A 24,336-nucleotide genomic window follows, 5' to 3' on the forward strand; every position below is an offset into this window, starting at 1 on the left:
TAGATCAAGAGGTGGATAGGATAGTAAGGGTCTAAAGGTGGGAAGATATAAGGATTGCGGATTACAGAAAGGGGAGTGACTGTTCTGATTTGGATCCGGGTATCGTCATGTTCAAGCCCGACAGAGGCGAGCGAGAAACTTCGGTTACACCGTTCACTTTGGTGGTATTTCGGAGACGCCGTGTACCGTACGACTGAGGACCCGCCGGATTGAAAGGGTTCCCGCCCCGTTTCCAGAGGGTTGGGTTAGTTTCTCTACAAATCGAGGTGGTGAATATTAGTGCCGATCTGGGTATCTTTGGAAATTGTAAGGGGGCGCTGAGTTGTAGTCCCCCTGCAACGATTGTTCGAAAGAAAGACGGAGCTGTTCCATAGCTGAGCAACTATCTATACGATGGAACAAACGCCAACCACAAGCTGCAGAACGGCAGTCGGAGCGGGGGGGGGCTGGACCATGAAACTCTACACATGTAGATCAACCGGCATCATCGGCTCGAGCTCTGGGGCGAACGGACACCAAGGGTGAAACGCCAAACTCTAATACCAGCAAAAACCGGTATAAATTCTCACACACGCGTGCTTGCGTCTCGCAGGCACGCGGACTCCTCGAGCCCAACGTACGATCCATGGGAGTCAGCTTTACCATATCAGCGTGAACAGTGATAGCTTAGCTTCAACTGCACATCCCGCAATCCGTAGACACACGCACCATGGCGACCGCACTGATGATGGGCGGGTGCAACTTCCAGCCGGATACCGACATCCCGGACCTCGCCGGCAAAGTCATCCTCGTCACGGGCGGGAACTCGGGCCTCGGGCTGGAGACGGTCCGCCAGATCGCCAAGCATAACCCGGCGCACATCTACCTCGCGGCGCGCAGCAAGGAAAAAGGGGAGGCCGCCATCGAGGCCCTGAGGAAGGAGAACCCCGACGCCGCGCCCATCTCGCACCTCCCGCTGGACCTCGCGTCGTTCGAGAGCGTCAAGGCCGCCGCGAAGCAGTTCACCGGCGCCTCGGACCGCCTCGACCTGCTCGTCAACAACGCCGGCATCATGAACACGCCCGAGGGCCTCACCGAGGACGGCTACGAGATCCAGTTCGGCACCAACCACATGGGCCACGCCCTCCTCACGCAGCTCCTCCTGCCGACGCTCAAGAGGACGGCGGCCGAGAAGAAGAACCCGGACGTGCGCGTCGTCTTCCTCTCCTCCGCCGCCGAGGGGTGGGCCCCGAAGGACACGTACCAGTTCGGCCGGCTCAAGACGACGATGCCCGAGACGGCGACCCGGTTCCGCTACGGCATCTCCAAGGTGGCCAACGTCCACTACGCCGCCGCGCTCGCCGAGCGGACCCCGGACGTCAAGGTCGTCTGCGTCCACCCGGGCATCGTCGACACCAACCTCTCGGGGCCCCTCCTCAGCAGCACCAACGCGGTGCTCGGCACGCTCATCTGGCTCGGCGTCAAGGCCGTCGCCGTGAGCGCGCAAAAGGGCGCGCTGAACCAGCTCTGGGCGTCGTTTCACCCGGACGCCGAGGCCGGCGTCTTCTACTTCCCCGTCGGCGTCCCGGGCAAGGGGACCAGGCTGAGCCAGGACCAGGAGAAGAGGGAGCAGTTGTGGAAGTGGACCGAGGACGAGCTCAGGAGCCACTTGTAGTAGCTTGGTGACGTCGTGATAACCTCGCGTACGGGCGGCAGGAAGAAGGTAGGGAGGAGGGGGGGGACACGAGAGGTTAATTTGCCAGAGTGGACGCCGAAACCGAGTAAGTCATTTGAACGTTGTTTGAAGTTGTTGGCGTGATGCCGAGACGGAAATCAGGTGCCCCTCCCCCACACACACCCCCAAGACCGGCAGTTCTGTGAGCGTTCATCTTCCACGTGTAGGCCTCCCCCTCCCTTCTCGGCGTGTGAATTTAACCGTGGCTGTGTGGGCGCTGACAAGCCGGTTATGACTTCGCGCTGTCCTTCCGAAAAGTGCGATCGTGGGCTTCTTGGACACTTGCCTAGTGGATGAAAGTCAGCGGCTAGCTGCTTCATGAACCAAGCAGCTTTCGGTGGTAGCGGGAACCGCAGGACTCGTCAGAGTAGCCACAATACACTGCCGTCATCATCATCCCTCCTTCGTTGTGAACTTGCCAAGCTGGTGGGTTGGGTTGGTGTCTGCAAGTCTCTAACAGAGAGAAAAGAGTCCCAAGGAACAACGGACAAGCTTCTGCCCCCCTTGGGGCCCCTCGCTTCCCGTCGACAGGGCAGAGTTACGCGTAAGCCCGTTTCCGCCAAGATTGAAGAGGCTCCTACTCCACGAGGCAGACATGAATCTCTTTTAAGGTTGACGATGGCCATCCCCGGGGTCATGTCCCGGGGCTCCCGCGAGGTTCGTCGCAGGATCCCAAGCGAAGCCGATGGGGCGGCGCGGAGGGTGTTTGTTTCCTGCGAAACGAAAAAGACGAGTTGAGACGACTTCGGCGGTGCGGACCGCGGATGCGGCATGGATACATTGTCGACGCAACACACACACACACACACACACACCACAAAGATGTTGCCATGGTTAGAAGAGGATGGTCTTCTCATCAACATGTGTGTGTGTGGGTGTGTGTGGATGGGTGGGTGTGTATATATATGTATGTACCTATATGCGACCCTTTCGAAGGGACCGACCCGCCTTGGCTACGTGCCGCAGTCTTCTCATCAACCTCCATGGCGATAAACAACCGCGCGCAAGCCCGTTCAAACCCTGTCCGGTGTGCAGGTCCTCGGGGAACTCTCGTTTTCCTCGCGCCAACATAGGTTGGTCGCCGACAATTGGTAAGGCTCAGAGAGGGAGAGAGAGAGAGAGCCCCGTGCAAGATCGGATGGGACGGCAAACTTTCAGGTCTACGCCAAGACGTGGCCAAGATGCAGACTTGGGAATAAGAGACTACCGCGACTCGGGCAATTCTTCACCTCTAACCACGCGTCTTGGCCGACGGTCACCGGCTCCTTTTCTTCTTCTTTCCCTCCCCCCAAGAGCCATCTCGACGGGCTTGGGGGGAAAGCGGCGCCATGGCGACTTTATTCAATAGAGGTCGCTAAAGCCGGGCTCTTTGGAGGGGAGAGACAGAGAGCCTTGGAATGACAGCCCTGCGCGCCTTGGCTGCCACGCTTCGTCTGGTATTCCCGCTCAACCCTTATGTTAGCACGCTGACTCACAGGGCGCCCGAAGCCTCAACGATTCCACCCCAGGGGATGGAGATGTTCTTTTTTCGGCAATCGAGGGCAAGGGTCCGGTGGTCAAGTGCTGGACGAGATGTGTCCCTTTTTTTTAATATCATGGGGCTGATTCCCGCCTTCTCAGGAAGACGAAGGGGAGGGAAAAGAAGGACGACGATGCCACATGTTGGGCATGGGAACCGCACAACACCACGCACCCAAGAATCACGGTCTCTCCACCACATATTTATGAAAGGGGGTTGGGTTGAGCTATTATAAATCCTGTGATACGCATCATACGTTCTGCCCGTCTTCTTTGCGCACTTTCTACTACCCACTTGGGTCCCTTTCCCCCTTCACCGACCTCTAGTCTCTCCTCTGGTCTCCCTTCTTATACATACTTGACACATTCCGTGTGTTATATACACGCACACATATATACATATATCACACACACAAACTACGGAAACATCAAGCCATCCGCAACGATGAAGTTCCTCATCATGACCTCGGGCCTCAGCGCCCTCGGCGCCGCCGCCATCTTCCCGGGCCACCTGAGACCGAACATGATACCGAAACTAGCCAACACGACGATCCCGGCGCAGAACCTGACGATCCCGGCGCCGTCCAGCGCGACGAACCCACCAACCAGAGCCACGGACCCGGTCTCTGAAGTCACCAGCGCGCCCGCTGAAGTGTCGAGTATGCCCATCACCCTGCCGGACACCAACCAAGGGAACTGCACCTGCCCGGACCTCGGCTCGTCCCCGCCGAACAACGGCACCTTCGGGCAGCCGGACCCCGACGGCGGGGACCAGCAGCTGCCCGGAGGAGACATCGGCGCCGGTCCCGGCCCGGCCGCCTGCGTCATCACCGACTACGAGTCCGTCGAGGCCCAGAAGGCGTCGTGCACCGACATGTTCCTCAAGGGCATCGCCGTGCCCGGCGGCAGGACGCTCGACCTCACCGGCCTGCAGCCCGGCACGCGCGTCACCTTCGCCGGCACCACCACCTTCGGCTACAAGGAGTGGGAGGGCCCGCTAGTCTCCATCAGCGGCGACGGCGTCTCGGTCGTCGGCGCCCCCGGCCACGTCATCGACTGCGACGGGGACCGCTGGTGGGACGGCAAGGGCGTCAAGATGAACGGCAAGGGCGTCGAGATGAACAAGAAGAAGAAGGGCAAGGGCAGCGTCAAGCCGCGCTTCTTCACCGTCCGCATCAGCAACGGCTCCGTCTCCGGCCTCAACGTCCTCAACACCCCCGCTCGCGGGTTCAACATTAACGGCGCCAGCAACCTCGAGGTGTAAGTCTCTCCCCCTTTTGCCCATCCCCCTGATGTGTCTCGTCTGACCCCCCTCGCAGCCGGGATATCCTCTTCGACAACCGCGACGGCCAGTGCGGCGGCGGCAAGAACACGGACGCTTTCCACGTCGGTGAGTCCACCGACATAACCATCGTCCGCGCCCGCGTCTACAACCAGGACGACTGCCTGTCCATCACCTCGGGCGCCCGCATCCTCTTCCGCGACGGCTACTGCCGCGGCTCGCACGGGCTCTCCGTCGGCTCCGTCGGCGGCCGCGACGTCAACAACGTGACCGACGTCATGATCCGCGACTCGGTGCTCGAGAAGGGCGTCAACGGCATCCGCATCATGGGCGAGCACAAGAAGCAGGGGTCCATTGCCGGCGTCACCTTCCAGAACATCCTCTTCAAGAACGTCAAGAAGCAGGGCATCGTCGTCCAGCAGGACTACAAGACGGGCAAAAAGCCCTCGGGGAAGCCCACGGACGGCGTCCCCATCACCGGCGTCACCATCACGAACATCACGGGCACCGTCGCCGAGAAGGGCACCAACGTCCTCATCCTCTGCGCCGAGGGCGCCTGCGCCGACTGGGCGTGGTCAGGCATCGACGTCTCCGGCGGCAAGACGTCCAAGAAGTGCAAGAACATCCCCGACAACTCGGGCGCCTCGTGCTGATAGGAGAGAGAGAGAGAGAGAGAGAAAGGCATGTGTTACGGGTGCCAAGTTGGTTGGGGGTTGAGCCCGAGGCCGGTACTCCCGGCTTGGAACTTGTTCCTTTCGACTCTGCGAGTTGCGCAAGAGGGACATGTCGTCGCGATGAGATTGTTATGCGGCTTGTGGGTTGGACTTGTTTCTTGGTCGGTTGTCGTTGGGTTGATATTCTCGGTTGCGCTTTCAGTAATACAGTCTGTTTGATTTTCACTCGTGTAGCCAGTCTTGGTTAGATGTTAAACGCTTGGATTCATTCAGCATTGCCTTCTCACAACGTGTGGTTTCGCCGAGGCTGGCGGGGGGAGTCTATCAGTCGTCCCATCACCTTGATTCAGGAAACCCTATTCGGTCTGGCCAAGAAGGCGCTCTTTCAAGGTATGTCCCTCCCCTTGTATGACTCTCTGCACTGCTTCAGGGTTTGTCGCTGCTTGCCGTTCTCGTCAAAATTACCCTCGCTCAACCAGGCTTCCAGGCCACCCTTGATCACTGGCCACTCCTCGTCGGTAATACTGAACCAGGCCGTGTCTCTACGCCTGCCCTTGATGACCATGTGCTTCCTGCCCAGCGTCAGTCGGTTGCCCTTTACCCGTTCGATGCAGCAATATTCACCTAAAGATACCCTCGTATACGTAGCCAAGGCGCTCTGCAGCTGCCAAGCTTGGCTTGTTGAGGTGGTTGGCCTTCCACTCGAGCCGGAAGTTGCCCAACTCATCAAAGGCATGCCTCATCAAGAGGTACTGGGCTTCGGTCGCGGCCCGAGTCTGCTTGAGCTGCTCGGCGAAGATGATGCAGCCGATCTCAATGCGCCTGTGTACAGGTACGATGGACAAGTATGACATGATACCCACCGGTTCGGACGACGGCTCGGACGCGGGGCCGGACAAGACGGCAAAGTATAGAGGGTCCTTCGAGGCGCTCCACTGGGTGATGGCAGCCTCGCATTGCTCGTACTCGAGGAAGGGACCGTCAAACAAGTACGTCCAGCGATGGGCGTTATCCCCGCGACCGAGATGCTTGAAGATGGCTTCCGAGTGCGATACTTGGAGCGGAACAAGCGACGTGTACCGCCCGTGAAGCGGGGTATGAGCCGGGGCCGTTGCCGGTCCGGCCGGTACCACGGGGCCGACAGGAGGATCCATGATTGATGATGATTTCGATGCCGCAACTCTGTGAATCCTCTTCCTGGCGTTTGTAGGCCGTCGGATGGGGGTTCGGTATAATAAACACTCAGTCGCTCAGAGCTGTTGACAACTCTGACTCATAAGGACCATTACGAATGGTCAGTCAATCCTGCGAAGCACATGTCTTGATAAGGTAGGTAGCAGATCACCTGCAGGTGGGGCGACCGGCCCGGTGCCAACCCCGATGCGCAGTCGTCGTCTTCCTGGCCAGTTTGTGCGTGTGGTGAGGACGAATAGCATTGGTCCGAAGCATACCGGATTGTGTTACTAAGGCTTTCCCACGATTATACCGCATACCTTCTGCTCAAATCTCGGAGAAAGTCGCCAGGCATGGAAATGTTTTAAGAATAAAACGCTCGCTCCATCGACGCTGACTTGCGCCCAGCAATATTGACTTACGCCTGCCCAACAGTGTTCCATGGTGAGTGTCTCACTTGGTTGTCTCAGTTGGTTATCTCTTTCCAATATAAACCCTACAACTGCGCCTTCAACTCCAGTTGATGATCTAAAAAGTTTGCAACAGTGTCTTCCATGCTCCTCCACTGGATACCGAGCAATTCAGTAGCACGATTGGCCCCTGGCTTTGCTGGTTTGTCGAATGGACCCTTCAACTTTATGTTGAGCTGCGGGTATTTCTCCCTCCCAAACTCGACCACATGTTCCCAATCCCACCTTACAGGCTCGGGGGCGCTGAGCACAAACTCTTGCACAGCGGTCTGTTCCTTAAAGTCCACATTGAGAGCTCTCAAATGGGCCAGAGCGACGTCCCGAACATCGACAGCCACCAGAGGGACGGCAGGCTTCTCTGAGAACAATGAGTTCCAGAGCATAGCGTTCGAACCGTCAATTCCATCTTCAGAGGTCTGGTTGAGGTTGCGACCGAAGACGAATGACGGGTGGAGGGTTACAATGGTGAAGCCTGGTTTGTTTTTCGGCGCCCACTCGAGAACGGAGCGGTGGGCGAGGATTTTGGACGCTTGATATTTCAATCCCGCGCTCGCCTGGGGGTCTTGGGGAAACTCCATGTCGCGGTCGACAGGGATGGATGCGTTTGATCCTTCTGTAACTAGCCTTCAGCCGGGAGCTCTTGGAAATACACAGAAAGGATAAGAGCGAAAAACGAGTGTCTTACCTTTGACATTGAAGTTCCCTGTGACCCATACGTCTAAAGGAACAAGGGCAAGTATTGAGGACACTATGACGATGCGCTTGATTGTGGGTATAGACTTTGCAGTATCCAGAAGGGCAATCGTACCCTGCTCTGCTGGAGCAAGGTAGTCTGTCTTGAAGTCGTTGCCCCTGCCAGGCATTGGTGAAGCAATATGGAAGACGTAGTCGGTGTCCCGGAGTGTCTGATTGAAAGCCCCTGGCTTGGCCAAGTCTGGGATGACAACGAAGTCAAGCTTCGCTGCATGCTTTTCGAAGAGCTGCTTCAGCTTGCTGGCCTGCGACTCCTTCCGCACGCTCAAGCGGACACGGTAGTCTGCTTCCAGTGCTTGGGACACGACATGGGAACCAATGAAGCCGGTTGCGCCAGTGATAAAGATGAGGGGTTGGGACATGATGAAATGCTTAGTTGTATATTATGTTGAGTGGAGAAAATGGAGTGGATCCAAAATGGTTTACAGCGCATTGGAAATGTGCGCTTTTTATGTTCAGTACTATGTGATGCTGGGTCGAATATTCGTGAGCGATATATCAGTTGTCTGGGAAATCTCGGGGCTATCAGTAAACTTGGACGCGCTTCCTCGTTTATTCGTAAGACGGAGCCTACTCCGATCAGCCGCCATTGTCGTTTCGAAATGCACAAGGGGTTAAAAACAGAATTCATATTGCCGAGCTCGGCATGTGGTGAAGCGCGGTTGAATAGTAATCACTCGGCAGAGGCTCGTTTTCGCTCTCACAAAGTCAACATAGCTGCTGATATGATTAGTGATCTCGGAGCTCAGAGTTACATCTTCTACCGTCAACGGCATTTGCCAGCCCCACGTACACGATACCCATTGCTTCCTACCTCACGGTGATTGCTGTGCTAATGTCCGTGATAATCTAATATAAAATACCAGCAGCGGTATCTTGACCCAATCTCCTACCTAGCTGATACTCACCGTCATCCTATCACGCAATTCCCTAGTTCCAAATCCCCAAGAAAGAACAATCGAAAATGCCCCTTTGGCTGATATACCACCCTGACGGCACGTTCGAGGACGACGCCAGCAAAGGAGCCTTTGCTGCCGACATCACCAAATTCTACACACAGGTCGGCCTTCCTGCCTTTTATGTCGTCGTCAACTTCGTCAAAATGTCGGAGAGCACCGTGTGGATAGGCGGAGAGAAACCAAAAGAGCCGTTCGTACGCATCTCAATCGACCATATCGCCGTCAATCTCCCCAACGACGACAAAATTTACAGAGAAACGGCAGATGGCATAGATGCGGTTCTCAAGCCGCATCTTGAAGACAAAGGCTATCGCTCCGAGTTCCACGTCAACGAGACGGATAAACGTCTATGGAAGACATATGGCTTTTACGCACCGCCATTCGGGAGCGAAGATGAGAAGACCTGGGCGAGAGAAAACAAGGCTTCCCCATGGGAAAAGGGCTCTCTATGAGGTCTTTCCTATGGAGGCCTTTGGCAGCTTGTCTCTGGGTATACTTCTGGGGTGGATCTAACGGCCTACTGGAAGTTGTTTAGCATAATTATCAAGCCTCTTTGCCTTAACCATGCAGCCCGATTCGGCGTTTGGGACATCGATCATCGAGGGAAGACATACACTTGTTAGGCCAATCAAAGTTGCAGCAGACATAAGATGACAAAAATTGTCTGAGGCTGTACCGCGTGCCAATCGCGCGCCAAGCTGCAGGCTGAGCGGATCGCGCCAGCAGCTGTATGAAGCCCTCCCTTACCCCTCGATTCTTTGGCTACTTCTTGAGTTTCTCTCTTTTCCAGGTACAGCATGGAAACCGTGTCTCGCTTGGTCTCAACGCCCATCCCAATCAACCCCCTTGAACCTTGGATCACTTTGAGTTTCCCTTCGGATGAGTAACGGCAAAGATGCCTGATCCTTCAGCATACGCCGCCGGCTGGATATGTACCAGTGGCACAGAATACATCGCGGCCCAGTGCTTTCTCGACGAGGCACATCCGTCGCCCATCAGTATCTTACCCCGAGATAACAGTATCTACACCCTTGGTCGAATAGGGGCACATAATTTCGTTTTTGCTGCTGTTTAAGGCGGTACGTACGGCAACGAGTCTACGGTAGCAGTTGCTCGAGATCTGCAACAGAAATTTCCGAACATCAGAGCCTGCTTGATGGTGAGAATCGGGGGCGGTGCGCCACGTGCTAAGCACGATATTCGACTTGGAGATGTCGTGGTCAGTACTCCTCGCGGCAATCATGGAGGCCTCCTTCATTGCTACTTTGATCGGATGATGGACGATGGAGCTTTCAAGGTGACAGGGTTCCTTGCTCCGCCCGCCAGTGAACTCATGCTTGCTCTCATTAGCACCAGAGCTCAGCTCATAACGATGGGTAACGGGATAGAACAATCTGTGGTCACTGTTTTAACCAGACTCCCAAGGCGGAGAGGCAAATGGCGCCGCCCAAGTCCCAAAACAGACATACTGTACCGCAGCCACATCGTCTTCGATCCGACAAAACCTCCCACAGATGTAGGGCCGGATGCAGTCATTTCGCGGCCGGAGCGATCTAACCCAGGAGTTCACTACGGATTGATTGCATCTGCAGATAGAGTCATGAGAGCTGCGACGATACGAGACAAGCTAGCGGCGGATCGAGATGTGCTTTGTTTCGAGACGGAGGCTACTGGGGTGATGGGCCATTTCCCATGCTTGGTGGTCATGGGCATCTGCTATTATTCCGATTCCCATAAAAACAAAGATTGGCAAGAGTATGCTGCTCTGAATGCAGCCGCGTGCGCGAAGGCGATCACATATCAAATTCCAGAGAGAAATCTCGGGCAAGGAAAGAGGTTGGAGGAGCTTGCTGCGATGGCCAAGCAAACCAAATCACCACTTGCAGCTACTCGATCGTTGTCAACATTCTCGGCCACAACCATCGATAAACAGGCGTCTTCTGACAGACATTATTTCGACAAGGAAATCATCAAAAGGCTACATGTCGTGATCGGTGCCGAGTACAATGCTCGCAACAGTCATCCCGATCAAATCTGCCACCCGAGAGCCAGACTCGATCTGCTGCAAGAAGTTCAGGCCTGGGCAGAGAACCCTACAAGTCCACCCGTCTTCTGGCTCTACGGAATGGCGGGACACGGAAAGTCAACCATCGCACGAACAGTTGCTAAGAGGTTTGACGAGAAGAAAATACTAGGAGCCACATTCTTCTTTAAGCGAGGACATATTGGTCGCTGCGGGACGTCGAATCTCTTTAGTACAATCGCATCACAGCTTGCTAGGCGTCGACGCGAGCTACTCCCATATATCCGGCGTGCGATCGAAAGGACAAACGACATATCCTCCGAAACTATTGAAGAACAGTTCAGCAAGCTTATTGTCAGTCCTCTTATGGAGTATCTCGCCCATTCCAGCAAGACTCCAGCTGCTCCTGGTATTGGACGCTCTGGATGAGTGCTCACTTGATGAGGATATCGAAGGTGTTGTCACCCTCCTTCGCTCACTCCTCAAATACAAAGAAACTGGCATCAAGGTCTTCGTCACGAGCAGCCCGGAGACTCCCCTCCAAAATCGTATTAACTCGTCGAGGGGATGAAGACAAGAGTTCCAATCTCGTATGCTGTCTTACACAAGCAGTACAAATGACGTCGGCATCGTGCTTCAAGACAAGATGAGAATTGCCAAGGATATGTGGAACTGGACTATGTCCCCTTCTCTCGCCGACAGCAATGCCAGCCTCGTACCGCCTGAGTGGCCAAGTAACTCCGATATTGAGAGGCTAGCGGGAATGACAGCCTCAAGGTTTGCTACTGCAACTGCCGTTTCTAACTTCATCCAAGACGTTAGAGTAGATTGCGCAGCAAATAACATGGATCACTTCTGCATTAAGGTCCTCTACCACCAAAACGCACCTCGGATACTCACCCATTCACGAAGACAATATACCCGAAGAGCAGAATGCGAGCCGCCTCAAGTCTTGTTTTGCTACGCTATCGCCCACGTCCGGTGCCAACGCCGCCAATAGTTCTTCAGACGGCGACCGAAACTTCGCTGTTACGTGCCGTTCCCAAGAGATCCCTGACGCGGAACGCAGCTGCTGGTTCGATCTTGTCAGCGGCGGCGCTGTTATTGCTGCGAACTTCCCCGTCCCGGCACGGCATGACGAAAAGGGCCTCGAAATACCGATGGGCATCCTGGTCAGAATTGCCGTCATCCACGACGCGATCGAGTATAAGGGCGGCATCGTTATGAAAGGGCCGACCTTGATGCTTGTTCCGATCAAGCGCAACGCTGACTTGTCCATCATACAGTGGCACGTCGTGTCTGCCTCGAAGAAGAGGAAAAGGTTGACGTACCTTGAAGGCGTCGAAAAATGCAAGCAACGGGCGCTGGTCGACGAGGTCGACTTGCAATCGTTCCTGCGATGCCGCGCCCTTGTCGGGTGGTGGGATCATGCGAAATCGAGGCTGGGAGACGAGGATGTCAACTTCGACAACCTGAGGTGGTCGACCGCGAAGCCCTACGAGCCCTTGAGGATCCAAAACATCGCGGCGGGCCTGCAGCAGATCGGCGTGCTCAACATCGAGTGCGCGCCAGGCTGTAAGGACTCCGGGTACCTCGTTAAGTTCGAGGGGCCGTACGGGGAGATGCTCTCAACCGCGAGGGGAGAGAAGGCGTTCCTCTACGACACCGTCCAACAGCGGGCCTGGCTCGTGACCCGGGATGAAGTGATGTTGCACATCATCCGGAAAAGGAACTCGGACCGGCCTTTCTTCTGCAACGGCGCGCCCGTCAAGATCCCGACCATAGGATCGGCCATGCAGAGTCTCCTCGTGAACCGGAAGCTGGTCCTCGTAGACGACGAGGACGAACCCGAAACCTTGCGCCTGATGGCCGTCAGGATCTTCAACCAGCTCGAAACGTTGGCGGCCATGGACGACGACAGAAGGCAGGCGCCCGAGAAGGCGTTCAACGTCCCGGATGTGCTCATCGGCCACGAGTTCATGTCGACTGTGAACAGGACCGTGGGGCGAAGGATGAAAAAGAACGAGATCCGGACCACTAGTGGAGGCTGGGCGCGGCTCGTGGAAGACAGCGCTTCGCTGGTCCTCTTTGCCAACGGATTCGGCGACCTCATATGTCCCACCGCCGACTCCGAAATGCTGTGCAGTCGTTGGAAGACGGTCCCCTGGGGGAAGGACTATCTGGCGGCCACGACCGACACGTTGCTCCGTCTTTATTTCAAGGGCAATGAGATAAGCCAAGAGTACCTCACGTCGAGCGGTCTCTGCTGGCACAAGCATCAAAGCGTGAAGCTGTTCGAGAAATGTCCGGAGCCCGCCTCGAACGAGTCGCTTGCAGCAGATCGTGCCGAAACCCATGAGCATCGGCGCCGTCGACCGCCCACGTCCGGTGGCGGCCGGGGGCGCCGTCATCTTCGGGGTCGAGAGCGTCATGGCCAAATTAACCCTTCCGACCGTGCTCCGGACGAAGAAGGATGCCGTCATGTATTCGCAGCCAAGTTTTCAAATAGAAAGCAGAATGGCGTGCGAAAACAGCGCGCTGGACCGAGTCAAAGAAGACAGCACTGCCTTGCAGCAGCTTCCAGAGAAATCAGCACTGAGCATTGAGAGTGGCAGCACGACAGTTGCTCAGTTCAGCGACAGCTCCGACGAGGGCGCCGGCAGACTATTCGGCATTCCTACAGCCCCAATCAGCGGAAGTATGGAAGAAGAAGGCTTGGGCAAAGCGTGGTGTTGACGGGGACACCTTGGCTAGCCAGGAAAACGGGCTCGTGGGTAAACGCCAAAAGTATTGATGGTAAAGAGGGGGGGTATCGTGGGAACATGTACTGCAAATATTGCAAGTCGAAATACCACCGAGAAACTAGGCTATAACGGGGGGCATACATACATACACATGCACACATCTAGAAGTTTTGTTTGAGCACAAATTAACTATATTTCTCGTTGGTATCACAATTCTCGTATCAATATATCAAAACCCGGGGGGAGGCTCCATCCCTTCCAGGACCATCAAGCCCCCCACCCTTCACTTCTTCTCCGTACTGGCCGTCGTCTCGGAATCCGCGGCCACGGGGACCTCGCCCTCCATGACGCCGTCCGGGCCGGGCTGGAACTCCTCCTTGGCGACGGGGGGCCCGTGGAAGTTCTTGCGGGCGTAGGCGAGGTACCAGGTGACGGCGATGGCGGCGAAGCCGGCGAAGACGACGGAGGCGTAGTTCATGCTGGAGGCGTTGACGGGCAGGCTGACGGGCATGCAGAAGATGACGACGGAGAAGCAGATCCAGACGATGCAGATGACGTTGATGGCGGTGCCGAAGCGGCCGAGCGGGTAGGGGGAGGCGGCGACGGCGCGGCGGCGCTGCAGCAGGTTCACCAGGACGGGGACGCCGTAGCTCGTGGAGAGGCAGATGGTGGCGACGCCGGTGAAGGAGTTGAAGGCGGCGCTGGAGCCGAAGTAGATGCAGCCGAGGATGCAGTCGACGGCGGTGGACAGGCCGAGGGCCCAGAGGGGCATGTCGAGCTTGTCGTTGACGCGGGCCCAGAGGTTGTGGCCGGGGATGGCGCCGTCGCGGGCGAAGGCGTAGGTGCAGCGCGAGGCGGCGGTGAGGGCGCCGATGCCGGCGAACATGAAGATGCCGAGGATGAGGAAGAGCAGGCCGAAGCCGCCGGCGGCGGAGCCGGTGACGGTCTTGAAGAGCAGGCCGATGGGCTGCGAGTTGGCGACGCTGAGGAGCGTCTGGACGTCGGGCAGGACGAAGAGGATGGGGATGAGGTAGATGATGCCGGTGACGCCGGCGGCGGCGACGGACAGGACGATGGCGCGGGGCACCTCGCGCTCGGGGTTCTGGACCTCCTCGCACATGGAGGCGACCATGCCGTAACCGGTGAGGGTGTAGGCGGCTGGAGGGGAGGAAGAGTGTCAGTAATGTAGTCGAGGGGTGAGGAAAGGATTTGGATGTGGACGAATGCCATACGTACCCTGAAGGAGACCGATGAAGAACGACCAGCCAGAGGGCCAGCCGCTCGACGAGGAGTCGTAGTGGGTGAAGACGAACTCGGCGGATCGCTTGGTCGGCGCCATGGCGAGGATGGTGATCATGATGATCAGGACGGAGGCGCCGGTCCAGTAGATGCAGACCTGAGAGTCACTTTGTCAGCAGCCGTATATCCAAACACGACACACGCGCACACGAGCTGACGCACCTTGTTGATGAGATCCAGGTACCGCGAGCCAAAGGCATTGACACTGGCGCAGACCAGCATGACGGCCCAGAAGCACAGCACGGTCTGCCAGGCGTTGGCGACGAAGTCCTCGTTGAAGATGGAGATGGCGCTCAGGATCAGCTGGGCGCCGCTGAAGTTGATGCTCAGGGTGACGGTCCAGTTGCCGACGAGGGTGAGCCAGCCGTCGACGAAGCTGACGAGGGGCGCCCAGCCGGCGGGCGCGAGCATGGCGGACCAGTAGTAGACGCCGCCGGCGGTGGGGTAGACGGCGCAGATCTCGGCGAGGGAGGCGGCGATGCAGAGGGAGATGAGGGAGACGAGGACCCAGCCCCAGAGGACGGTGACGGCCTGGCCGTTGGTCAGGGTGATGTACATGGTTGTGCTGAGGCCGAAGGGGACGGCCATGATGGCGAAGGAGAGACCGAGGATGGACATCATGGACAGGTTGCGCGGGAGCTCGGCCTTGTAGCCGAGCCGGGCGAGGGCCTGGTCGGCGGAGACTCGGGGAGCGGCTTCCATGGTTGCGAGCGGAAGTTGAGTTTCGAACGGCCGAGGGGGGGGGGGGAGGGGATCGTGTGTTGGTTCGTCTAGAGTTGTATGAGTACGGTCGAGGCGCGGCGAACTCAGATCAGAACTCGAGATCCACCACTGGTTTGGGGTATCTTGTGGCGCGATTAAAGAACAAGCCTTAAATCGTGGCGCTGTCGGGGGAAAGGTCTATAAGAGCCCGGGATTCCTGTTCGGTGACGTCGCGATGCAGTCCGATTCTCGGCCGGAGGGTGGGCGGAGGGGGCGCGGTGAGGCGTGGGCTTTCCTTCGTGTGCGACAGGCAGAAGACACGGAGTATCAAAGCCGGAAAGCAACTCTTCTGCACGACGCACTTGAATAAATGAATAAAACAAAATAAAAAGAACAAGATGATCAGGCCTTTCGGGGAAAGAAAAGCGAACCGCGAGTTGGAAAACGCGTACGGTAGCGAGGCGGGTCGTGGGGGAGGGGATTAGGCGATTCTTTAGTAGCTCAGCCCTCGAGTCTAATCGATCGAGCAAAGCACACACGTCAACTAGGGTACAGATGCTTTAGATGGTGTGTGAAGAGGAGCTGTCAGACTAAGGTGATAGCGTTCCCCAGGGGGGAGGGGGTGGGACAGGCCAGGCTCAAGCTAGTCTATCCGGTAGTGGTATCGAGTCACACTCGCACACACATTCAAATGACACAGAAAGCGCGGCTACGCCAATGCATACGCGGACGACATCGGGGGTTTGGTTACCGGGGGGGTCGATGACCAGGGGGGATGCATGGCGAGGACACACCACGGAACACCAAAGAACCAAGGGAGAAACGTGGGGCCTTTTTATTTACTCCCGTAATTATGGGACAAGGACCAAGAGATACATAACACAGTCCGAAGACCAGAACCAAGAATACCCAGGACCAACAGAGAGATAGAGAGAGAGAGACACGGAGACAGATAGAGGCGGATGGGCGCCAGATGTCCATATCCATCCTTTCGTCCCCCCCCCACGCTTCGGAAGGGCCCTCGACGGAGGCGATGAGGGCAAGTGGAAACTGGCCGAGGTTTGTTGATGATGCGCCGGGGACCTCCAAAACCGGCAGAGAAAGCGGTCACGGTTCCAGGTCAGTTGTCCGTCATCCCAGACACAGATCCCATCACTCCGGGGGGCTGCGCTTGGGTTCACGTCCACTGCACCATCTGGTAAACCTACATAGTATGTATACATAGTATGTAGGTATACAGATGCAATCAGGGTCTCGTTTGGCCGTGTCTAACCAAAACTCGTTCCAGTTCCGCCTATCCGTTCACCGAATGCCCCTTCAACCCAACGGGGGGGCCATTGGCCATTATCAGCGCGTCTGACGATGATGGCCCTTTATCTACGGAGCCACTCTCAGGTACGGAAAACAAGTGGGAACGTTGTGGACTTGTGGAGGACGGGGGGGGGGGGGAGGTTCCAGGATAGGAAGAGTCGTCTTGGATAAGGCAGATTGGAGCCCGGCCAGCGTGGGAGACGAGACCAACGTCAGCCACCTACACATCGCAACCCTCCCTCCCCCCCTTTACGGGACCGCGATTATCTATCTCTAGGCAACCGGGCCTTTTCGGTCTGGATTCGCGAAAGAATGCGATGGCAGGGCCCGTTCCGTCCAGTATCAATACGGCGGCGCACCAACACAGCACCCGACGCACGCCCAAAAAGAAGATTACTCTCCGTTGGTTCATGCGTCTTGGACAGCCCACGAACGCCCAAGCCCCCCCCCCCCGGGGGAGCTGGGATCTTGAATCATGTTTACCGCGAGGAAGAAGCTGGCGAGCGCGCGCACTCCTTTCCCGTAGCGACAGACGGATATGATCCATCACCGCTGGAAGACTGGCGACATACATACATACATACGTACATACATGTAAAGCCGCTTCGGTCAGTCGGGCCAGTGGAAGCCGGCATCCCGCACTCGGCAGTCAGTTATAGTCAGCGTAAGCTGGTGGTGTGTGGACTGATAAACGCGGTCCGCCGTTGTTCTTGAAACCTTCTAGTGTCTGCCGTCTGACGCTCTCCGGGGATGCAACACAGGGGAAAACGCAGCCTAGAGCGCGGTTAATCGTGTCTTTGCCCTCCCTACCGGGTACTCATCCAGTCCTCCCCTCCCTCTTTCTCCTCCTCTGGCCCCCGTCAGAAAAAGGCTTGTTTCCCAGCCCAGCAGGCCTCCCCCCCCCCCGATTACCCCAACTCTCAACATGAACCTGCTGCAATGGAACGTGCGGCGCGGCAGGTCGAACGGTGGTCGCATTGGACGCGGCAGCTTGGCACGGCGCATGGCCTGCGTGGGTGTTGATAACGTGGTGTTGCTCGCACGCGTGCGATTGCCATACCGGACAGCCCATGTTGGAGTTGGAGTATCATTGTGTACCTGTTCCATCTTTGAATGGATCGTCTTGATAATACGTTTCTCATCATCTCTGTTCCATGCCTGGACTCGTGAGAAGGGGGCATGCCATCACCATCCCGTCCGATCACGACCCTTACCCGCTGGTCCTCGCCCATGCGGAATATGGTCCCACGGCGACGGCATCTTATCAGCGCCGTCGAATCGGGCCCCGGTTCGCTCCCTCTGGGCTTCTTCAAGCGCCTCGGCCAGCCCGAGGACACGGTTCAACCGAACCCCCCCGTCTCGCACTGCATGCACTGCTGCATACACATCGACTGGAACAGACACACGGCGAACAGTAGCCCTCGTTCCCGATGCTCTTCCCAAATGCAGACTGACGGCCTTTCCATGCCCTCTCCAACGCCCTCCAGCCTGTCTTGAACAGAGCGGGCTAACGTGGATGGCGTCCAACAAAAACCCCGCAAAAGCGTTGAACCCCCATATCATCCAGCGGGGAAAGGCCCAAATGTCCATGAACGGTTCCACGGCCCACCGAATCAGTGTGGGCTTCGGGTGATAACGAAACCGGGGGAGGCCGAGTTCAGAACAAGGGGGGGGAGGGACAGCCGTCATCGGCGAGACATGAAGGCCTTCCGACCGCTACATCTACTTGTCCATCTTCAACAAACAAAAGGCGGACGAAGAAAAAAAAGAGGGAGCAAAAAAAAAAAAAAAAGAGGCTATCATGGCTTGGGCTGAAGGTGTGTGCATGTCTGTGTTGTGCGCATATGTAACATGAACCAATAACCCTTCGCGAGTACTCGTCATATCTCCCTCTCTCTCTTCCTCTCTCATGTACCCCTGACCACCCAAAGATAACGACGGGACCCAGAGAGAGGAGAGAAACAAAGGGGAGAGGGGGGGGAGGGGGGCTCTTATCATCATTTGCCCCCTTATCAGTTGGTCCCCTTACGAATGAATGACATGAAGACCGTTTCAATCCCACCAGAAGATAATCCTTCGGCCCGATCAGTACCAGCTTGACTCTGTTCTCGGCCAATTCCTCAGCCTCCAACCGTTACCATGACTTATCCAACTACTCTATGTAGTGGTAGTGTAGAGGGAAACCTTTGATGACTCTGCTCCGTCTATGATCATATGCCCTCCACGCACCACCGACACCTGTTGCGTTGTGTCTTTGTTGAACTAGGCTGATGAAGTTGTCTATTGTTGCTCATCCACCCACCCACTCACCCACCCACTCACTCACCCCTGTCTCTCTCTCACTCACCCACTCGCTCACACACACACACACTCTCTCTCTCTCTCTCTTACTTACTCTGCCACCTCATCTCACTCTCTCGCCTCATCTCATACCCCAATCAGTCCCCGAAAAGCAGCGCAGGACACAACAACCCAGGTCACAGAGCCGCCATCAACTTATAGAATTGTAGACAATATCGTGTCATGATTTTCTTGTTCCCTTGTCCCTCTCTTTCCACCTGCGACTACGTAACTGGATGGATACAACTTTTCCCCGCCGTAGCGCCGGCCGTTGCGTCGGTCTGCAAATCCTCTCTTCCCTACGCCCGTGTCTTTCCGTCCAAAATGCCCTCTCCCCTCCCCCTCGAACTCAGCCAATGCCGGACCTCAAGACATGGCTTAACAAAAACAAAATACTGCCTTTTCTTCGGAGCCGATTCTAGGTCTCTTGCCAAGACCAATTCAGTCGTATCCCTCCACCGTAACGCCTTGCGGAAATTGCAACCAAAACAAAAACAAAACACTCGTGGTCCACGCTGTACAGCAAGAGGAAGAAGAAACAGAGCAACACAGCCAAAACGGGCCCTTGCCACAGATGTGCTCACCGTAAGAAAAAGAGAGAAGGAAAAAAAAAAACACTCGGGTCATTGAGACAAGACTTCCTTCTCCGTTATCTCGTCCACTAGTTTCCGTAGCTTCAAAATCTTGACCAGCTCCTTCATGGTCACCGGTCGCGTCAAGAAGAGGTCCATTCCGCTGGCGAAGCCCTCTTGCCGGGCGCTCTGCGATCCCAAGCTGGTGATAGCAATCACAGTCGCCGGCGCCAGGTTCTGCGCTCGCTCAAACTTCCTGATCCGCCTTGTGGCTTCGAGCCCGTCCATGACAGGCATCGTTATATCTGCACGCTGTTAGACTGTCTGGCTTTCAACACGTCCCAAATGGAGAGCATACCTATGAGAATGCAGCAGAACCGCTGCGGTTGTGTTGTGTACGCTTGTAGAGCCTCGAGGCCGTTTGAGGCGGTCGTGTGCCGTTTCTGAAGCCTCTTCATGTAGGCCGACAAAATCTGCTTCTCGTCAGTATTCTGCACCGACTGGGCTGTCCGGTGGGCGAGGGACGCAAGCCAACCTTGAGATTGATTGCATTGTCGTCCACCAAGAGAAACTCCGATGGTGACTTGGCGGTCTCAGGGGAAGGAGGCACGCTGGTTTTGGTGCTGCCCTTGGCTGGAGCTGTCGACATGGCCGGCGTCGCCGCTGATGGCGCCGGCCGGAACGGAAGCGTCAACGTAAAGTTGTTGGAATCGTTTGTATTGGCGATCCAACTGTCCCCGGGCGACTGAGACGCATTGTCGGGGGGAGGCGACGTTACCCTCACCATCCTCGCCGTCTCCGACTGCGCTCTGGGCCTCGTCGTCAGGGTGTCTGACTTCAACGCGCGTGGGCTCGGGGCCAGCCGAGGGAAAGCCTCCGACTGTGGGCTGACTGGTATCGGTCTGGCGGCTGGTTGACGCTGCTTCCAGCGGTCGAGGGCGCAGGCCAGAGCCTTTGCGACCTTCCTGGGCCCGGTCCTGGATATTGGGTTAGCCATGCAACTCGACTCTCAAGGCAACAAGCAACTTACGGCTGAGCGATAAACTCCATGACGGCCTCGTGACGAAGAGAACGTCTGTACGACGTGGCAAGCTTCTGCGCAGCCTCAGCGTTCCCGCACACCACTACAAGCGGTGTCTCGACGCCTCCAGTCTCTGACATGCCGTGCCTCCTGAAGGCCTCCTCACTGCACACCATCAGATCCGAACCGTCCGGGCTCCGGCTGTCCTCGTTGATCTTAACATCCATCCACTTGAAAGGTAAGCTTTCTACGGGGAGGTCGAGTCCGCCGGCGCGAAGCTCCTCCGAGTCCTCCAAGCCACGACTAAATCCACGAACCGACAGTCGAGTGCCGGCCAAGGTCTCGAGGTCAGAAGAGAACTTCCTGCCGCGACCGTTTGCCTTTCGCGAGAGTACGAGTGGCATCGACACCGTCATGCTCGTCCCATGGCCGACTTGGCTTCTTACACTAATCGTCCCGCCGAGACCGGTGACGATTTGCCGAACGAGGCTCAGGCCTAGGCCGGTGCCCGGTGCCAGGGAATCTTCTTGGGAAAAGGGGGTAAAGAGCTTGTTGTGGAGAAATTCCTCGCTGATACCTTTGCCCGAGTCGGTCACAGTGAGTACCACCATCGACGCAGACCTCGACGACTTGTGCACAACCTCCTCCTGCCGTAGGTGAATCTTGATGAATCCTTTTGACGTGTACTTGAGCGCATTTCCAAACAGGTTCATGACAACGCGGCGGATAGCGCCAGGGTTGGTGTGGAACACCCACGACGACTGCGGATCGATGTCAACGAGGATTTTGACGTCTTTGAGGCTGGCAGGCTGGCTTTCGGAGGGTCCTCGCCTGTGGCCCAGGCCGTCGGACGTGGCGATGGCGTCCAGCTTCTCCTGAGCCGGGGTAGAGGGCCCCGATGATGTACCATGTCGAGCCAGTGAAGAAGCAACCATGTGGTGGAAGCTGTGGCCAATGAAGACGCTTTCGATGACTTCTTCGACGAGCAAGTCGAGGTGCACGTCCGACACCAGACTCATCATGCCCGATTCGATGGATGCCGACGTTTCCGGTCGCAAACCACGTCCCATGCCGCTGTTCTGGCGCCGAGACTTGGACGCTCGTAGGAATGTGTTGACCTTGCTGTAATCCAGCAGCTGTGAGGTGTGTGTCAGTACGCGCGAAAGGGCGTGGCAGCAACGCGTGGAAGGGGGCTGTGCCTACGTGATCAATGGTGTCGAGTAGCGTCTTGCCTGATATCTCGATGGTGTGGATGACATCGACCTGGAAAGCGTCCAGCTGGGTATCGTGAAGAAGCTCGGCCGCAGCGACGACCCCGTGGAGTGGCGACCGAAGCTCGTGGCTCAGGGAACCCAGAATGTCCGTCTTCGCCCTGTCTGCCAAAATGGCGTCGAGACGAATAACCTCGGACATGGTGACCATTCCGAATGCCCGTAGGAAGGGCAAGTCCGCAGCTGGCGTAAGAATACGAGTGGCGCTCTTGCTCCAAACAAACCCCCCGGCAAAGCATTGCTCTTTCGAGGGATCCCATAACGGAACAATCGCAATGCTCCTTGCGCCTGGAAAGATATCGATGATGGTCTTTGCCTCGTTCCTCTTGGTGAAATACGAATGAGCTGCCTTGCTATCGGGACGCGTGGGTTGCTGTTCGGTCTCTTCCGTAGGCGTGATATCGGCATCATCGCTTTCGTAGTCGGCAGCGAGCCAGTTCCCCGTCTCGTCGAAGCTAAACACCTTTCCGTTTGGATACTTACGAAGTAGTTTCCTGAGAAACCTCTCGCGCAAAGTCTTGCAACCCAGCTGTGGCATGTCTGGCCCGCTGCTGCTGCCGCCGCTCTCCAAGGTGGACGATCTGCCAAAGGTCTTGCACCACCTATCGTCGTCATCTTCGAGTCTTTCGGAGAGGCTGTCTTCGCTACTCGAGAAGTCGTGGTCTGCTACCTCGCTTGCCCGGCGAGGACCTGTCACGAGACCGCCGAATGATCCAATGCTAGCATCTAGGAAGAGGGCACCGTCTACTTCGAGGTACTTTCTAATCACATTGGCCGCCCGCGAAAATATCTTGATCGTTCCCGACAAGTGCGGATCCGGCGGCGCAGTGCTCGATGTGGTCGTCGCCACCGTAGCTGTTGTTGCTGTGGTCTCGACGGAATCGCTCGAGTCAATCTTGGTAGGCGAACCTGTCGCTTCCGGGCTGGTTGGGTTAATGCCTGGTCGGACGGGGGGTTCGGCGGTTTCGGGGGAATCGGGCGACGGCGAGTCCGTCCCCGAAAGGGATACCGCCAGCTGAGGCGGCTCGAAGCCATTCGTGGCCGATCGCGGGTCGAACTTTGGCGGTGGGATGGGGTCATCTCTACCTTCGATGAAATTGCCCAGTCCCTGCACCATACGCTCGCTGCGGCGGTAGCTTTCATTGACCCTCCTGGCCTCGAGATAGTTCATGATGGTATGGGAGGTGTCGCGCAGGAATTGAACCGAATCGGCATCGAGCCCAGCGCGTGGGCGGTCATCGAAGATGCAGTACACACCAATGTTGATACCCTTGGGAGATTGGATGGGAACACCCGCATAAAAGCGGTTGAACGGGGCGGCCTCGATATATGGACGGTCGCAGAACCGCCGGTCAGCTGCGAGATCCGGGACTACGGCCACGGGGAGCTCGTTCTCATTGGCGGGCGCCGACGGGTGTCGAGAATTCGACGCGTCTTGGGTTGCTCCAACCAAGACATGTTCGCAGATTCCGAATGCGCGAGGGATGGCTGTTCCGCAGAGCCAGAGATGATTTTGCTTGGGATACTTGGCATCAGGCGCCAGCGGCATGTAACGAGTGGCTTCGGCGACGATGTACTGGTTGCGGCGATCGAATAGGGAAATCAAAGCTCGGGAAGCATTGAGCCGCAAGGCGCCCAGCTGCGCAAAGGCAGTCAGACCCGTATCGGGTGATGACGCGAGCGAAGAGGGGGGGATCGGTCGGTCGGGACTATTGAAGACAGCGCTGGGGATGTGGAAAGAATCATATCTTTTGTTACCGAGGTTTGTCAGTCGGACAGTCAAGTCATAAGGGAGCCCAGTCCACGAGCCTACGAGGTATCGGGACCGACGAACGGAGCAGGCTTTTGAGGTAGGGGTTACACACTTGAACGTCTCCCATTCACGGGCACCCTCTGATATCTTGTTCATACTTCATGCAAGTCGTCGTGAAATGGGTTGATGCAAGTCGTCGTGCCCATGATCTGCCGGACGGGTTGATCCAGGACGACGACAAACACGGATGGAAAGGGAAGGGGGGGGGAGGGAGTGTCAAGTTGCTTTTGTTGTTGTTGTTGTGGTCTCGTATAGTCTCCTGTAGTCAACACCGTCGTAGAGTCAAGGCCGGGTCTGGTCAGGTGAGCTGAGATGAGGTCAGGTCGGGTTGGGTCGAGATTATGGCTAAGATCAGGATGGAAATCGTGACAAGAATCGGGTTGGCCCAGGTTTAGGTCCAGGTTCTGGTCAGGGAGGAGGAGTGTGCATCGAAGGTGAGGCGGCGAGCATGACTGAAATGCCGCCGCGCCCCTCCCCACTGAGGGAAAGCAGGGATCTCGGCAGCCGGGATGGACGCTGTTCGATATGGTTGGGGTAGGGGGAGAAAACATGGCCATTTTTCGACGGGTGGTCTCCCAGCAGCAGCGGCGGCAGCAGTACACTAGCGGCAGTGGCAGCAGCAGATATCAACAGTCGAGAGTAGCCTGTGTAGGTAGTGTAGGCGTCAGGCGAAGGCGCACATTAGCCCAAGGGCTGT

At 56.8% G+C, this 24,336-nt stretch overlaps 9 protein-coding genes across 9 annotated transcripts; 5 read left to right on the forward strand and 4 right to left on the reverse strand.

Moving 5' to 3' along the window:
• Nucleotides 1-709: 709 nt before the first annotated feature.
• Nucleotides 710-1,654, forward strand: GLRG_01091 (short chain dehydrogenase; the record flags this gene model as incomplete). The annotated part of the gene is made up of 1 exon (XM_008091776.1): nucleotides 710-1,654. The coding sequence occupies one exon, from the start codon at nucleotides 710-712 to the stop codon at nucleotides 1,652-1,654; it is 945 nt and encodes a 314-aa protein (XP_008089967.1).
• Nucleotides 1,655-3,677: 2,023 nt separating this feature from the next.
• Nucleotides 3,678-5,167, forward strand: GLRG_01092 (glycosyl hydrolase family 28; the record flags this gene model as incomplete). Its single annotated transcript, XM_008091777.1, has 2 exons — nucleotides 3,678-4,492; nucleotides 4,552-5,167. 2 exons carry the CDS (start codon nucleotides 3,678-3,680, stop codon nucleotides 5,165-5,167), a joined length of 1,431 nt encoding a protein of 476 aa, XP_008089968.1.
• Nucleotides 5,168-5,573: 406 nt separating this feature from the next.
• GLRG_01093 (acetyltransferase) lies at nucleotides 5,574-6,342 on the reverse strand (the record flags this gene model as incomplete). Its single annotated transcript, XM_008091778.1, has 2 exons — nucleotides 5,574-5,760; nucleotides 5,813-6,342. 2 exons carry the CDS (start codon nucleotides 6,340-6,342, stop codon nucleotides 5,574-5,576), a joined length of 717 nt encoding a protein of 238 aa, XP_008089969.1.
• A 515-nt stretch (nucleotides 6,343-6,857) lies between these two features.
• Nucleotides 6,858-7,946, reverse strand: GLRG_01094 (NAD dependent epimerase/dehydratase; the record flags this gene model as incomplete). Its single annotated transcript, XM_008091779.1, has 2 exons — nucleotides 6,858-7,444; nucleotides 7,517-7,946. The coding sequence occupies 2 exons, from the start codon at nucleotides 7,944-7,946 to the stop codon at nucleotides 6,858-6,860; spliced, it is 1,017 nt and encodes a 338-aa protein (XP_008089970.1).
• Nucleotides 7,947-8,548: 602 nt separating this feature from the next.
• On the forward strand, nucleotides 8,549-8,995 carry GLRG_01095 (uncharacterized protein; the record flags this gene model as incomplete). Its single annotated transcript, XM_008091780.1, has 1 exon — nucleotides 8,549-8,995. One exon carries the CDS (start codon nucleotides 8,549-8,551, stop codon nucleotides 8,993-8,995), a length of 447 nt encoding a protein of 148 aa, XP_008089971.1.
• Nucleotides 8,996-9,438: 443 nt separating this feature from the next.
• On the forward strand, nucleotides 9,439-10,995 carry GLRG_01096 (uncharacterized protein; the record flags this gene model as incomplete). Its single annotated transcript, XM_008091781.1, has 2 exons — nucleotides 9,439-9,562; nucleotides 9,620-10,995. The coding sequence occupies 2 exons, from the start codon at nucleotides 9,439-9,441 to the stop codon at nucleotides 10,993-10,995; spliced, it is 1,500 nt and encodes a 499-aa protein (XP_008089972.1).
• Nucleotides 10,996-11,212: 217 nt separating this feature from the next.
• GLRG_01097 (uncharacterized protein) lies at nucleotides 11,213-13,302 on the forward strand (the record flags this gene model as incomplete). The annotated part of the gene is made up of 3 exons (XM_008091782.1): nucleotides 11,213-11,343; nucleotides 11,432-12,851; nucleotides 12,904-13,302. 3 exons carry the CDS (start codon nucleotides 11,213-11,215, stop codon nucleotides 13,300-13,302), a joined length of 1,950 nt encoding a protein of 649 aa, XP_008089973.1.
• A 291-nt stretch (nucleotides 13,303-13,593) lies between these two features.
• Nucleotides 13,594-15,311, reverse strand: GLRG_01098 (amino acid permease; the record flags this gene model as incomplete). Its single annotated transcript, XM_008091783.1, has 3 exons — nucleotides 13,594-14,468; nucleotides 14,547-14,706; nucleotides 14,772-15,311. The coding sequence occupies 3 exons, from the start codon at nucleotides 15,309-15,311 to the stop codon at nucleotides 13,594-13,596; spliced, it is 1,575 nt and encodes a 524-aa protein (XP_008089974.1).
• A 4,274-nt stretch (nucleotides 15,312-19,585) lies between these two features.
• GLRG_01099 (hsp90-like protein) lies at nucleotides 19,586-23,735 on the reverse strand (the record flags this gene model as incomplete). Its single annotated transcript, XM_008091784.1, has 5 exons — nucleotides 19,586-19,839; nucleotides 19,893-20,007; nucleotides 20,070-20,511; nucleotides 20,565-21,691; nucleotides 21,759-23,735. The coding sequence occupies 5 exons, from the start codon at nucleotides 23,733-23,735 to the stop codon at nucleotides 19,586-19,588; spliced, it is 3,915 nt and encodes a 1,304-aa protein (XP_008089975.1).
• Between the last annotated feature and the right edge of the window lie 601 nt (nucleotides 23,736-24,336).

The sequence above is a fragment of the Colletotrichum graminicola genome (genome assembly GCF_000149035.1).
Source record: "Colletotrichum graminicola M1.001 genomic scaffold supercont1.3, whole genome shotgun sequence".
NCBI classification, from domain to species: domain Eukaryota; kingdom Fungi; phylum Ascomycota; class Sordariomycetes; order Glomerellales; family Glomerellaceae; genus Colletotrichum; species Colletotrichum graminicola.